At 43.5% G+C, this 14,199-nt stretch overlaps 1 protein-coding gene across 1 annotated transcript in view; it reads right to left on the reverse strand.

Moving 5' to 3' along the window:
* Window positions 1–14,199, reverse strand: part of COL4A1 (collagen type IV alpha 1 chain) — a 221,134-nt gene that overhangs the window by 42,095 nt on the left and 164,840 nt on the right. The window contains exons 30-33 of the mRNA XM_088458338.1: window positions 13,613–13,763; window positions 11,111–11,224; window positions 3,582–3,749; window positions 42–131 (exon numbers count right to left, since the gene is read on the reverse strand). Coding sequence (XP_088314464.1) covers window positions 42–131; window positions 3,582–3,749; window positions 11,111–11,224; window positions 13,613–13,763 — 523 coding nt within the window. The remainder of the gene's footprint in view (window positions 1–41; window positions 132–3,581; window positions 3,750–11,110; window positions 11,225–13,612; window positions 13,764–14,199) is intronic.

Below are 14,199 nucleotides of genomic sequence, written 5' to 3' on the forward strand. Positions count from 1 at the left end.
TTAGTTTCAAGGTGTTTAATCAGTAAAGAGATTTCATTTACCTTTTTCCCCAAACTGTCCTGGATTTCCGGGTGCACCTTGTTGACCTGAGATTCCTGGAACCCCCATAAAACCCATTTCACCTTTTTGTCCTAAAATAGAACAGAAAAAAAATCAAAGCCTGTTTCATACATTGTATGACCAAATTTCTATACTTACACTACAAACGGCTTTCCCCTGTGAACACTACTGTGTTTTTTATACATATGTAATAGGTGTAGTACCATCATATAACTTTACAGGTCAGGAGGCTATAGAAATAATAGATTACATGGGATTAAAATAGAGGGCAATTACAGTGCTGGGCTAGAATAACAGGGTCAATTTCAGGGATTCTTTCTAGACTTATAAAAATGGTGTTTTCTTTTCCGCGTGTCTAATTACGCCTGGAAGCAGTTACATGAATAAGACAACAACTGCACTACCAGATAACATGGTATGTTAGCAGGTTCTAATTATTGCTGTCTTGTGGAAGGACATTACCACTGCTGCTAAATAAGAATTTCAAACTGTTTCAGCCATTTCTACTGATACAGCTTTTAATTATTTATCAAAAACTATTAAGACAATTTAATTGATTTAAAATGATAAACATGTTTATTTGCCCTACTGAATATTTCTGGCCAAAGGTAAAATATATAGTGGAGTTTCCTGCTGTAAATATTTCATGGGCTTGCATCTCAATGACCAAATTAATATTCATGTTTCTGAAATTAGCCCACTGGCACATAGAGTTTCCTTACAACATTAGGCGTTGGTTTCCAGGCTTCTCATAGGATGGGTTAAATATATTAAGCTAAATATGGATGCTGAGGCTAGTACATATACAATCCTATATTGTAGCTTCAGGAGAGATCAAGGTACATTGGGCAGTATTCAATTGTTTTAGCAATTTCCGCATCGATCGCGCCTATAGATGTCGTGTTTAGCCGCGTAAAACGGCTATACCCGACCAAAGTGCTGTTTGGGCACCCAAACAGGTCACTTTTTGCCCATTTCAACAATTGAATAGCTCCTGTCAGGCGCCTAAAAGGGCGAAACAATTGAATTCCGCCCAATGATACAATAAACTTCACTGATGCAAAATATTTTAACTGGCATAGTATATGGATGGGTGGAACAACAGCACAGAGAAAACCAGTCAGTCAGGATGTGAAAATGTTTCGTAGTTACCATTGAGAGGTTTATTTAGGATAAGGAGAAAAGCACTAAATCTGAAAATTTTATTTTTGCTGGAGAAATGGGTTCTCCTTATTTAAGAAGCACCTCGGCCGCCTGAAGGAAAGCAACTGCCAAAATCATCTTATTGCTGTAGCCATCTCATGGTGTAAATAACAAGGACAGGGAATGGTAAACAATTCTTTATTTAATTGAATAAATGTTTATAATAAATATATTTAAAAAAAAAATTATTTTTATTTATTTTGTTTTTGCACCATTGGCACTCGTAGCCCAGGCTTGGGACTCCAGTGCCATTTCCTCAGAAAAAAAATAATAAGCCAGGTCACACGTGGGCATTTGTCTCCACATGGGCCTTGCACATTGGTAAGTTCAGCCTTATTACTGCTAGGCTAGAATTACTGGGGACTGAGCCTCGATAAACAGGAATAGAATTATCTTTACCATTGCCACATTTGTTAAATATACCCCTAAGGGGCCTATTTATAAATTATTTATTGCAGGATATACCAGTATTCAGGGGGTATCCACAAATATTAGGCATCCCCTGAATGTATGTATGAAGGACTGCAGCAGATATCTGAGATGTCTGCTGCAATCTCCTATTTTCAATCGTAAAAGCTGGCCCTATAGAAACCTATGGCGGATGCTTTCATGCCAAATTTACCAAGGCCTGGAATGTGATGTATTTCAGAGCTTGGCCTAAGAAGTTAATGTTATCTGTAGATGGTGTTAGCCAATGTAGCCTATGGGCTACTTTCTGCAAGAGTTACCAGGAGAGGGATCTGTAGGCACTCCCTGGCACTCTCTATTCGCGCATGTGTTGTCAGCAGACCATGCATCTGTAGTAGTGCACACAGCTTCCAATGGAGACGTGAAGGGATCGCTAATGCATCCTTTCGCTTCTTCTTGGTGGGTGTGAAGGGAGAAATTAGTTCTCCAAAAGGGCCTTCAGTCAATTTTCTACTTGTTATGCTGATGGTAGTGATTGATCTTCCTGAACTAAGGGCCTGATTCAGTAAGGATCGCTATTGTGATCACAATAGCGATTACGCACACAGTCTCACTGCAAAGATATGCTAATGATTGCAATCGCAATGCCGTCACAGACTAACATAAGGACGCCCCCTTTACCTTACACACATCGTTAATACTTAGCAAGACTGCGAAACCATCGGTAACATCGAGTATAATAGCAGCCTGATGCACACTTGCACAAGGTCTGACCTTACTCAGGAACTTCTAACCTCATCGCACGCAGTGAAAGCCAAGCTGCGTATGGCATCGTAATGGCTAATTTATGCAACGGCGTTCAAACTCACTGGCACGACTGCGTTTCGCTGACCACCCCCCATCACTACCCCCAAACGGTACTTAATGTCAATCACTCTACGATGGGTCTTGCATAGACTCTGCGATCACAGGGCCTGATTCAGACCCGCTCGCGATCGCTATGCGCTAGCAAGCAGGTCGATGGTGGCCCAGTGCGCATGCGTACGATGGAGCCGGCTCCGTCGTGCGCACGTGCGCAAGCGCGAGGCCCGGAAAGCGATGGCCAAGCCGTCGCTCCGGGTCTCGTACCAAAGGGGGCGTGCTGTCGATGTTGAGTGACAGCACGCCCCCTTTGGTGGGCGGGCCAGGGGCGTGGCTGCCCAGACGGAGGCGTTCCCATGGGAACGCCTACCGTCTGGGGCTGGCCCCACTGACATCACAAGTGATGTCGGTGGGAGTGCTTTTGGCTCTGTTTGAGCCGAAAGCACTCTTGGGCTTGCAGCAACGAGTCCCTACCACAAGGGTCTCGTCGCAAGCCCGATGGTCGCGATGTCTTGACCATCGCGACCATCTTACTGGCCGCTCGCTATAGCTGTGGGTGGTCACCCACAGCTATGCGAGCGGCCTGGAGACCACTCTAAAAAAAGAGGGCCGGCCCTGATTCAGAGCGAGCACTCTGTCAGAGCGTCCGGCTTTGAATCAGGCCCACAGTCCCTATCACAGTGGAGCGTTTGCGTACACGCACTGCGATTCATGTGCATGCACAGAACACAACAATCGGCAGATTACGTGCATAATCGCATTTGCGATCCTTACTGAAGTCAGCATCTGGCTGAAGAAAAGTAAGAAAACTCTGCTAACATGCTAATAAAGTTCAGATAAGGCATAGATTGTCATACATGCTGCTGAAATGCTTATACAGCAGTATGTGTGTCATGTCTGGTCATGATCATGTCTGTAGATTGCCCTAGCAAATGGTAGTTACAAGTTCTAGTGAGTGATAGCATAGACATGAGTGATAGCATAGACATGTGTTTCCTGTTAAGAAATAAAATAGTGTAGCTGGACACTGGTACATTGCATCAATTTACCTTGTGCTCCCAGATCCCCATCTTTTCCTGGTGAACCTTGCTGCCCAGGTAACCCTGGCATGCCCATGACTCCAGGTAAACCTGATGTCCCTTTATCTCCCTTTGGTCCTGCCATATCTGTCCCTGGGAAACCAGGATGACCACGCTCTCCTTTTGATCCAATGGGACCTGTAAAGTACATGAAATGGGAACATTAAATATTGATTACGTAAAATAAACTTTCAGAGCCCTATCACAAATAGACTATTTGTACTGGTTGCAGCGGCCACCATTTCTCGGCACTCTGGGAACATTCCTTTCCATTCCAATGCCCTTAGTAGTAGTACCCCTTTTGCAACGCCCACTGTTGTAGTGCCCCGTATGCAATATCCCTAGTACAGGTTGAGTCGCCCATATTATTTATTTATTTATTACCAGTTATTTATATAGTGCACACATTTTCCGCAGCGCTTTACAGAGAATATTTGGCCATTCACATCAGTCCCTGCCCCAGTGGAGCTTACACTCTATACTCCCTATCACACACACACATATACACACTAGGGGTAATTTTGCTAGGAGCCAATTAACCTACCAGTAGAGTGTGGGAAGAAACCGGAGTACCCGGAGGAAACCCACGCAAGCACAGGGAGAATATACAAACTCCACACAGTTAGGGCCGTAGTGGGTATTGAACCAACGACCTCAGTGCTGTGAGGCAGTAACGCTAACCATTACACCGTCTGTGCTGCCCATATAGAAAATGCTTGGGACCAGGGGTATTTTGGATATCGCAATATTCTGTATTTTGGAATATTTGCATAATATAATTAAATATCTTGGGAAAGGGACCCAAATCTAAACACAGGATGCATTTATGTTCTATATACACCTTATACACACAGCTTGCAGGTAAGTTTATACAATATTTTCAATAATTTTGTGGCTCAAACAAAGTTTGTGTACATACATGAAATTAATTTATGTTTCATATACACCTTATACACAAAGCCTGAAGGTAATTGTATACAATATTTGTAATAAATTGTGCTTTAAATGAGGTTAATGTACATTGAACTATCAAAAAGCAAAGGTTTCACTATCTCAGTCATGCTAAAAAAAATTCCGTATTTCGGAATATTCCGTATTTCGGAATATTTGGATATGGGAGACTCAACCTGTAGCAGTGCCCCTTGCGTGATATTCCAATAACCAAAATAACCCTGGTCCCAAGCATTTTGGATATGGAAGACTCAACCTGTATATCAAGTGTGTTCACCAGAGCAGTTCACAACAAAAATAAGTTTTCATTATTAGGAGACAAGGGGAATTATGTAATAATTCTGATTTCATGGAGCCGTCTGTTTTTCTGTGAGATTGCGGCTAAATTTAAAGAAGCACTCGGTTATAAGACTGAACCAGCCTTATAACTGATTGCTTCTTTAAATTTAGCCATAACCTTACAAAAAAACAGACCGCTTCGTGAAATTCGAACCTATATCATAACCCCCAGATGTGCCTGTTCGGAAGCTTGAGCTCTCTTTAATGATCTAATTAGGGGTGAATTATTGATTAATTACTAACAAGAAGCTGTAATGGAATTGCTGTCTTGCTCATGCACAGTGGAACGGCAACCCTAGACTTTCATAGAAATTAAACGAGTACGTTAAAAAAATAAATTGTTATGAAAAACAAATTAATAATAGTTTTACTCTTGAAAAAGTATTTTTTTTTTATTAATAAACCATCTTGTTTCCTTTACTGCCCCCAGCTATCCCCATTCTGAGAGGATTGCACGCTGACAGGGTTAGGATACCGACACTTGTCGGTCAGTACCCTAACCCTCCCCTTCTCCCTACCCCTATTCCTCCCTCCGCGATGCCTGAACATAACCTCCTCCCAGTGCCTAAACCTTTCCTTCCCCTCCCCGCACCCTAAACCTATCCCTCCCTTCCTTAGTGCCTAACCCTTCCCCTACTGCCTAACCCTCCCCGGGTTAGGGAGAATGCGCTCATGTCAGACACCTGCCAGGCAGAAGCTATGGCAAGAAGGAAGACAGTCTTCCAGGTAAGCCAACGAATGTCCACTATGTCTAAAGGCTCAAAAGGCAAAGACTGAAGGTCCCTAAGAACCAAAAACAAATCCCAAGGAGCCACTGGTGGTACAAATGGAGGCTGCACGTGAAGGACACCCTGATGGAAAGTCCGTACATCAGGTAACAGTGCAATCTTGACCTCATTCAGAGCCGCTCGCAAAATGTGAGCGCTCGCTCTGAATGAGGGCGGCCGCTTCTATGTTCAGAGCCGGCCTCCTGGCCGCTCGCTAGGCTGTGGGTGACCACCCACAGCTTTAGCAAGCGGCTAGGATGATGGTCGCGATGGTCAAGACCATCGCGACCATCAGGGCTTGCGACGAGACCCTTGTGGTAGGGTCTCATGTACCGCAAGCCCCAGTGAGCTTTCGGCTCTATTAGAGCCGGAAGCTCACCACTGACATCACGAGTGATGTCAGTGGGACCGCCCCCAAATGGCATACCCACAGCTTTAGCAAGCGGCTAGGATGATGGTCGCGATGGTCAAGACCATCGCGACCATCAGGGCTTGCGACGAGACCCTTGTGGTAGGGTCTCATGTACCGCAAGCCCCAGTGAGCTTTCGGCTCTATTAGAGCCGGAAGCTCACCACTGACATCACGAGTGATGTCAGTGGGACCGCCCCCAAATGGCAGGCGTTCCGTTGGGAACGCCACCGTTTGTGTAGCCACCCCCCCGCCCTGCCTACAAAACGGTGCGAGCTGTCGATCACCATCGACAGCCGTTCCTTTTGTAGTGAGCCCCAGAGCGAGAGAATTTCTCTCTCACTCCGGGACTTGCGCACGCGCAGTTCGGCCACAACATCGACCCACTTGCGAGTGCTCAGAGCTTGCGAGCGGGTCTGAATGAGACCCTCTGTCTCTGAAAGAGAACAGAAAGGGCTGAATCCTGCACCTACAGTAAAGCAAGGCGGAGGCCCAAATCTAGCTGCGTCTGCAAAAAAGTAAGAACATGAGAGAGACGGAAAGACCTAGTCAAAGTAAGTCCTCCAAACCCAGTGGTAAATTCTAGCCGAAGAGGGTTTACGGGCATTGAGAATCATACTAATGACTGTCCTTAACTCTTAGGACAGATGTCAAAGCGAGATGGGCCAGATCCGTATGGAAGCACGGGCCCTGTGACAGAAGATCTGACTACAGAGGAAGACGCAGAGGAGAGTCAATGGAGAGGCCCTCCAACTTCAACTTGCAGAGAACCCACGAAATCAAAGAGATTGGAGGGAAGATGTACAAGAGCGGGAAGGCCCACCGAACTGCCAAGGCATCCATCAAAAAGACCTCCGGATCTCTGGTGTATGAACAGTACCAATACACCATCATGACGATGTTTGGTAGGCCCGAATGAACGTCTGTGCAGCTTAGGAAGTCCGCTTCCCAATTTTGCACTCAGGGAATTTAGACTGCTGACAGGGACGGAAGATGTCGCTGCACCCAAAGGAGAAATGCGACTGACCTAACTCATGGCGCCCCGACTGCGAGCGATGGTTTATGTAGACACCCACCGTCGCGTTATCGGACAGTACCTGGACCGGACGATGCTGGAAGAGAGGCAGAGCTAGACAGAGAGCTCTGTAAACCGCTCGGAGCTCCAGAACATTGATCGGTAGCTGGCTCTCCTGAGCCGACTACTGACCCTCAAACGTCTGATGACAGATTATGGTCCCCCAGCCGCAGGCTCAGAATGGGTCTGATGCCTGCGCAGTTTCCCAAACATCGGGAATCTGCGATCAGCAGTGCACTAACATGCACTGCTGAATCAGGCCCACAGAGACCATCGTGGTTGGAAACCTGTGAAGAAAACACCACCGAACAAGTCCTACAATTATGCATCACAGAAGTACCTACCTCCCTGGGAGATTTACCCCTGAAGACATAGTGTAGCAATCCAAGTGTCCCCACATACTAGAGCAAGGAACAGTAATGTGCCAATAAGGGGTAGAGCAATGAATGTTAATGCACCACAAATAGAAATATAAGTGGGGCTATGCGGAAACTTGAGACAAAGTGCACAAAATGGTCACACACACAGGGCCTGATTCAGGGCCGGACGCTCTTTTTTTTACCGGCCTCCAGGCCGCTCGCTAAGCTGATCAACCACAGGTTTAGCGGGCGGCCTGGCGATGGTTGCGACCGGCGCGACCATCAGGCTTGCGACGAGACCCTTGTGGTAGGGTCTCGTCCACTGCAAGCCCCATTGAACTTTCTGCTCTAATAGAGCAGGAAGTTCACTACTGACATCAAGTGTGATGTCAGTAGGGCCGCCCCCAAACGGCAGGCGTTCCTTCGGGAACGCCTCCGTTTGGCCAGCCAGCCAGCCACCCTCCCGACCCACCTACAAAACGGTTCGAGCTGTCAATCAACAATGACAGTCGCCCCGTTTTGCTGCGAGCCCCGAGCGAGCGAAGTTCTCGCTCGCTCCGGGGCTCGCACGTGTGCACTGCCCAGCCATCGACCCGCTTGCGAGCGCTATGCACTCGCGAGCGGGTCTGAATCAGGCCCACAGAACATTCAATGCAATAAACAAAAGGCAATAAGTGCTCAACAAACCAGCCCCAAGAGGGGAGGAAGGAGCTGTATAGTATTACCTGACCAGTGAGACCAGGAACCTGCACTCTCCAGAGACAAACTGCGCTAGTAGGCACTTTGACAATGGCTGCCCAGCGTCCCTGAAGGAGGGGAGAGAGGAGGAGACACCCTGGGATAGAATGCCTTTTAAGGGCTAGCACCCAGGGGCGTGGGAGGAGCTAATGGGGAAAGCCTAACTCCCCCTCTTGGCATGGACCCCAGGGGAAATGGCCACCTACACCGCAGTGCCCCATTGCCCACAGAGGCGTTTCTAGAGAGGAGGAGGCCTATTTACAGTCTCCGATACGGGCCCCCTCCTCTCCGCCAGGCGGCCAGCAGCGCACTGAGCTGTGCGCGGCCTGCGCCGGAGTTATAGACTCTGGGCACTAGAGTGTGCCCAGAGTCTATAGTGTATGCACAGGTCACCGGCAAAAAATGGCCGCAGTGGCCATTTTCCCTGTACTGCGCAAACGACGGGAAAATGGCCGCCACGGCCATTTTCCAGTCGTTTTACAGCACCGGACATCCGCGCCGACGTGGGACTCCGGAGAGGTAAGTAATATTATGGGTGCAGGGTGTGCGGTGCGGGGCCCCCCGTGGACCCAGGGGCCTGTGTTCCCCGCACACCCTGCACCCATGATAGATACGCCCCTGATTGCCCAGCTGCCCTGGTGGTCTAGTGGGAATACGGAGAGGCCCTAGCTTCCCACTGCTAGCACCGCCGGTGTCTCTCTAACCAGCGGTGAACAGCCGCGACCACTCGGCTCCCTGCAAGCAGGGAATCGCCTTACCTGTCCCCTGTTGCACCGGCTGCAGCTTGTGACTCCCTCCTGTGTCCAGCACTGCAGCCGAAGTTGCCACTGCTGCAGAACTGGGGTGATGGAGCAGCAGCGCGGGCGTCCTACAGGACACCTAGCGCTGCTCAGTAAAAGTGAAAGTAAAAAAAAAAAGTTAAAGTGAAAACAATGAAGCTGTCTACACAGCTTACACAGTGTGCCGCTTACTGCAGGCACCAACATAAAACTGAGGTGCCTGTGGCTGGGGCGGGATATAGGGAGGGAGGGAGGGAACCTGGGCTGAAGAATTTTATGTGTTAATCATGTGGTGCCAGGTCTCCATCCCATCATCTTTATAAACTCGAAAATCTCATTTGTACACTGGTCCTCAGCAACATATTAAGCTAGCTAAAATCATGTTGTTTACTTACCATCATTCCCTACAATTGCCATTTGTAGAAATGTGGGTCCTGCCAAGACCCACTCAACAATCTATTGATCTGCATTATGTCTGGCTTTTGTTGCACTCCTATTCTATTGCGTACATTCCTTGGCTCCTAGAGGAGGTATGCTGCTCCAGTAATGCTGCTCAAATCAGAACTAGCCACCCTGGCACTTTCCCTCTACTCCTTCTATCTGCCAACTTCACTAGCCCCAACCAGTGCCTGTTTAAAGTGGAATAATGCCTACTCATATGAATAGGAAATAATTTGACTTCACTGCAGTAATGTCACAAGGGCTTCTACCAGTTGTGGGCAGACCTGTTAAGGGTATTTCCAGTAGTGGGTAAACCTGTTAAGGGTTTTTCCTGTTTGCCAGCACTAATTGGTTCATGTAACTTGATCTAATTAAAGCAGACAGATGTATTTACACAGCTCCTTTAGTTCTGACAAATGGAGCCATATCACAAATCAATTACACAGCCTGTTGCATACCTAGCGGGACTCATGATAGGTACAGTAGATGCAAATCGGTTGCTATGGTCAACTTCTCCACTCTTTAGACAGTTTGATACATCTCCCCCTTAGCATGCTGAGCATGTGCAGAGCTATAAAGACAGCCTCATTTAAAAAATGTTGCCATTGTGACATTATGCAAATGAGCAGCCTAATTCCAAAAGAAGGGACATTAGGAAATGTATATTTATATTTCTGGTATACCGACTGTCCTATTTGTTTTAAATGTATTGCGGTAGTGTTGTTAAACACAGTTAGAGATCATACAAATCAATAAGGGCAAAAATTATATATATATTTATTAGGATTCTGTTAAAATCTGATAATGTTAAAACTGCAACCTTAAAATGCAAATGGTATAAATTATGTATAAAGCTTTGGTCTTCATTCATTTATAATGGATGTTAAACTAGGGAAATGGGACTGGGTCATGAAAGGGTAAAAAGTGTGAATGTGGGGGTAAGGGTAAAAAAAGGAAACTTTTTTAAAAAAATCACTAGCAACCATTAAGGACACCCCTTTATTTTTATAGATATAATTTTTATAAAGCGTTTTAATACCTGGACACTACAGAACTAATATATTGGAACTGAACCTAAACTGATTTATTAACCTTTTGAATTGTTATTCATACGTTTCAATCACTTCCAACCATTGACACCCCTTTAATTTTATATATATAATTTTATATATATATATATATATATATATATATATATATATATATATATATATACTTTTTATGAAACATTGTTCTCTTTTTTTATAATTGAAAAAAAAAAAAATTTAAATTTCCATTATTTTTTACCCTTACCCCCACATGCACACCTCTTACCCAATTGTGACCCAGTCCCGTTTCCCTTTTCTAACATCCATTATAAATTAATTAAGGCCAAAGCTTTTATACATAATTTATACCATTTGAATTTTAAGATTGCAGTTTTAAAATTATCAGAATTATAACATAATCCATATAACCTCACTGATTTGTATGATCTCTTACTGTATTTAACACCACTACTGCAATACATTTAAAACAAATAGGACAGTTGGTATACCAGTCTACTGATATAAATGATGTATATGTATTTCAGCATGATATCTGCTCTATGAATTGTTTATAAATAATATTATATAATAGAAAACTGTGTGAAAATATTACCTGGAACTCCGGGGGACCCTGGTGGCCCTTGAAGTCCTGTTTCTCCCTGTGGACCGAATCCTGGAACTCCAGGGTTACCTCGAAGGCCAGGTGCTCCAGCAGGACCAGTATCACCTTCCCAGTAAAAACACATGATGATTAATATGTTATTCATTTCAAGTCTAAAAGAGAAAAAGTTCCCCTGTTTGTCTACTTAAAGGGCAAACTTCAGTCCTGGCACCGGCTTCCTCTTACCGTTACTGGTAGAATTAACTTAATCAGGATGGTGGTGCAGCCAAAATTTGTGTACGTTTTGCAGGATTCTCCTGTTTTTATTACAGATACATTGTTTAGGCGTTTGAATAGTCTTCTTTCTTCATTGGTCTGGGTGAATCGTCGACCACGTATTCAATTGGCAGCTCTGACCCGATCTAGGTCTGGGGGAGGTTTGGCTCTTCCAAATTTCAAATTTTATTATTATGCGGCGCAGATGGCACATATACGGTTATGGCTTCAAGATGACTTCCCTAAAGCCCTGCATGTTTTGTTGGTTTCTCAGATTTTCCCTAACTTTACACCATTACAGGCCTTGCTTGCGGGTAGAATTATACAGAAAGGCCCTCCCCTGTTGATGCAAGCTATTAAGATATGGAAATTGGTATCTAGTATTCTACAGTTTACGGGATTAGATCCAGACACTTCTCTATGTAGTTATCGTATATTACCTGAACTGGCCTCTTTACAGCTTGAGGTGACATGGGGTTCTAACGGTGTAACTACATTGGGTCATTTATATGACACTTCAATTCTTAAATCTTTTGCGCAACTCCAAGAAGCTCATCATCTCCCTCAATCATATTTCTATAGATATTTACAATTACGGCATGCTCTCTCGGCTCAATTTTCAGATGGCCCTCCTCTAATTCAAATATCCCCATTGAAGTCATTCCTTTTATCTTTAGGTCCCCGGAAGACGCTTTCTTACTTATACTCCTATATATTGTCTTCTTATCATAAGGATAGTTTACCACATCTTAGATCAAAGTGGCCTTATAAGTGACACGGAATGGGATAATGCTCTAGAAGCTCCTCGTATTTCCACGACTTCTATAAGATTTCAACAGATTCAACTGTTTATTCTACACCGTACCTATTTAACTCCTGTTCGTTTGTTAAAATTTAGGGGGAGAGCATCTGACATATGCCCTAAGTGTAAAATTAGTAGTGGTACTTTCTGGCACCTTCTATGGGATTGTCCGGTGGTTAGCATTTTTTGGAATAAGGTTCTGAGAGTTTTGTCCAATACAGGTATTGCTCCCACTTTAGCTACGCCATTGACGTGCTGTTTAGGCTCTATGAACGATGAGGTAGTGGACAGATATCTTAAGCAATACATTGTCAATATGTGTACACTAGCTAAGGTATGTGTGGCTCGGTCGTGGATGGCTCCTACAGGACCAGATTATAATGCTTGGCTGTCCTTGGTCCGTACCACTGTTGAACATGAAAAACATGTGTTTATTTGTCGCAAAGCTGAGAAGAAGTATGAACGTATCTGGAGCAGTTGGCTTAAATCCTGTTATGCCCGTGCACTGCCTAATGATTGACCGGTATATTATTGTTAGGATAATGAGGTAGATTATTACTTTGTTGGAGGTAATGTGCTGTGTGATAAGTTGAGAGCAGAATTTATTGGGATCTAGTTGATTTTGCCAATTTTTCAGGTGTTATTTTTGACAATATTCCAATATTTGTATAGTGTGGTAATTTTTATTTTTATTTTTTATTTATTTATTTTTTTATGTATTTTATGTATATGTATATATATATATATATATATATATATATATATTTTTTTTTTTTTTCTCTATGTTTATTGTTTTGGTTAATATTATATTTTTTATAAGCAATGGATCTGGGATGCAGTTTGTAGATCTAGGTTTTATATTCCAGATACTGTTATTTGATTATGCATTTATGTGTATATGTGTGTATATATATATATATATATATATATGTGTGTGTGTGTATGTATGTGTGTATATGTATGTATATATATATATATATATATATATATGTATGTATATTATTTTTTATTTTATTTTTTATATTTTTTTTTTATTATTTATTTTGTTTGGTTATTTGTTAATGTATATCTATAAACCAATAAAAATTTACTCAATCTAAAAGTCAAAAAGTTACACTTTCTGACTTTATGGTAGAAAATAATAAAGCGCCTCTTATTAATGTACATTGTGTAACCACGCATACTTCAGTGACATGTGGCTAAATCATCATGGTGACAATGGTGCAACGTCATGCTTTATATCCTTCAGCAAGCATGAACTAAGACTTTACTATAACGCTCTCCTTGATTGACAACTGATGTTCTAGTCTTCACTAACAAAAAACGTTTTATAAGTGTTCTTTATTAAAGAAATGTGACACAGATGTATATGCTATTATATAGGTCAATGGCTGCAAAATATAATTTCTGATTAAAATAAATGCTATGTATATTACCTTTAGCCCCTGAATGGCCTGGAATTCCTGGAAGGCCTTGTTCTCCAGGGATACCCGCTGATCCTGTAGTTCCTTTCTCTCCAGGGAATCCTGAAGCACCTGGTGGCCCAGATAGTCCTTTGGGTCCTGGAAGACCTTGTCCTGGCTCACCCTTAATATTAGACAAATTAGAAATTAAAAATATATTTTTTCCATACATGTAACACAGATGATCTAATAAAAGCTGGACAGGAGTAGAAGGAAAGTTTAAAAATGTTCTTCACAATCTTTAACAGTCCATTACAGATTACATTGAGGACAGATTAGACTGGCATTCTGAGGTCTAAATCATTTTTTTAAACTGCATGCACTAGTTATGCCTGCATAGTCACAATTGTTATGATGTCCACATACAGCTACTGCACAGTATTCATTGATAGCTGTCTATGTTTGATTACTACCCTTAGCTCAAGTTAATGCCGATTGACCACTCAAATATTCTTTTCCTAAACCCCAGCATTCACATCCTGAGCAGTTCATTTTTAAGCTCCTGAAAAATACATATTCTGCTGCAGCTGCAAGACTGTAATTCAACAGTTAGGAGAAAC

This window comes from Taudactylus pleione, unplaced genomic scaffold (genome assembly GCF_031769625.1).
Source record: "Taudactylus pleione unplaced genomic scaffold, aTauple2 ptg000041l, whole genome shotgun sequence".
In the NCBI taxonomy this organism is placed as follows: Eukaryota; Metazoa; Chordata; class Amphibia; order Anura; family Myobatrachidae; genus Taudactylus; species Taudactylus pleione.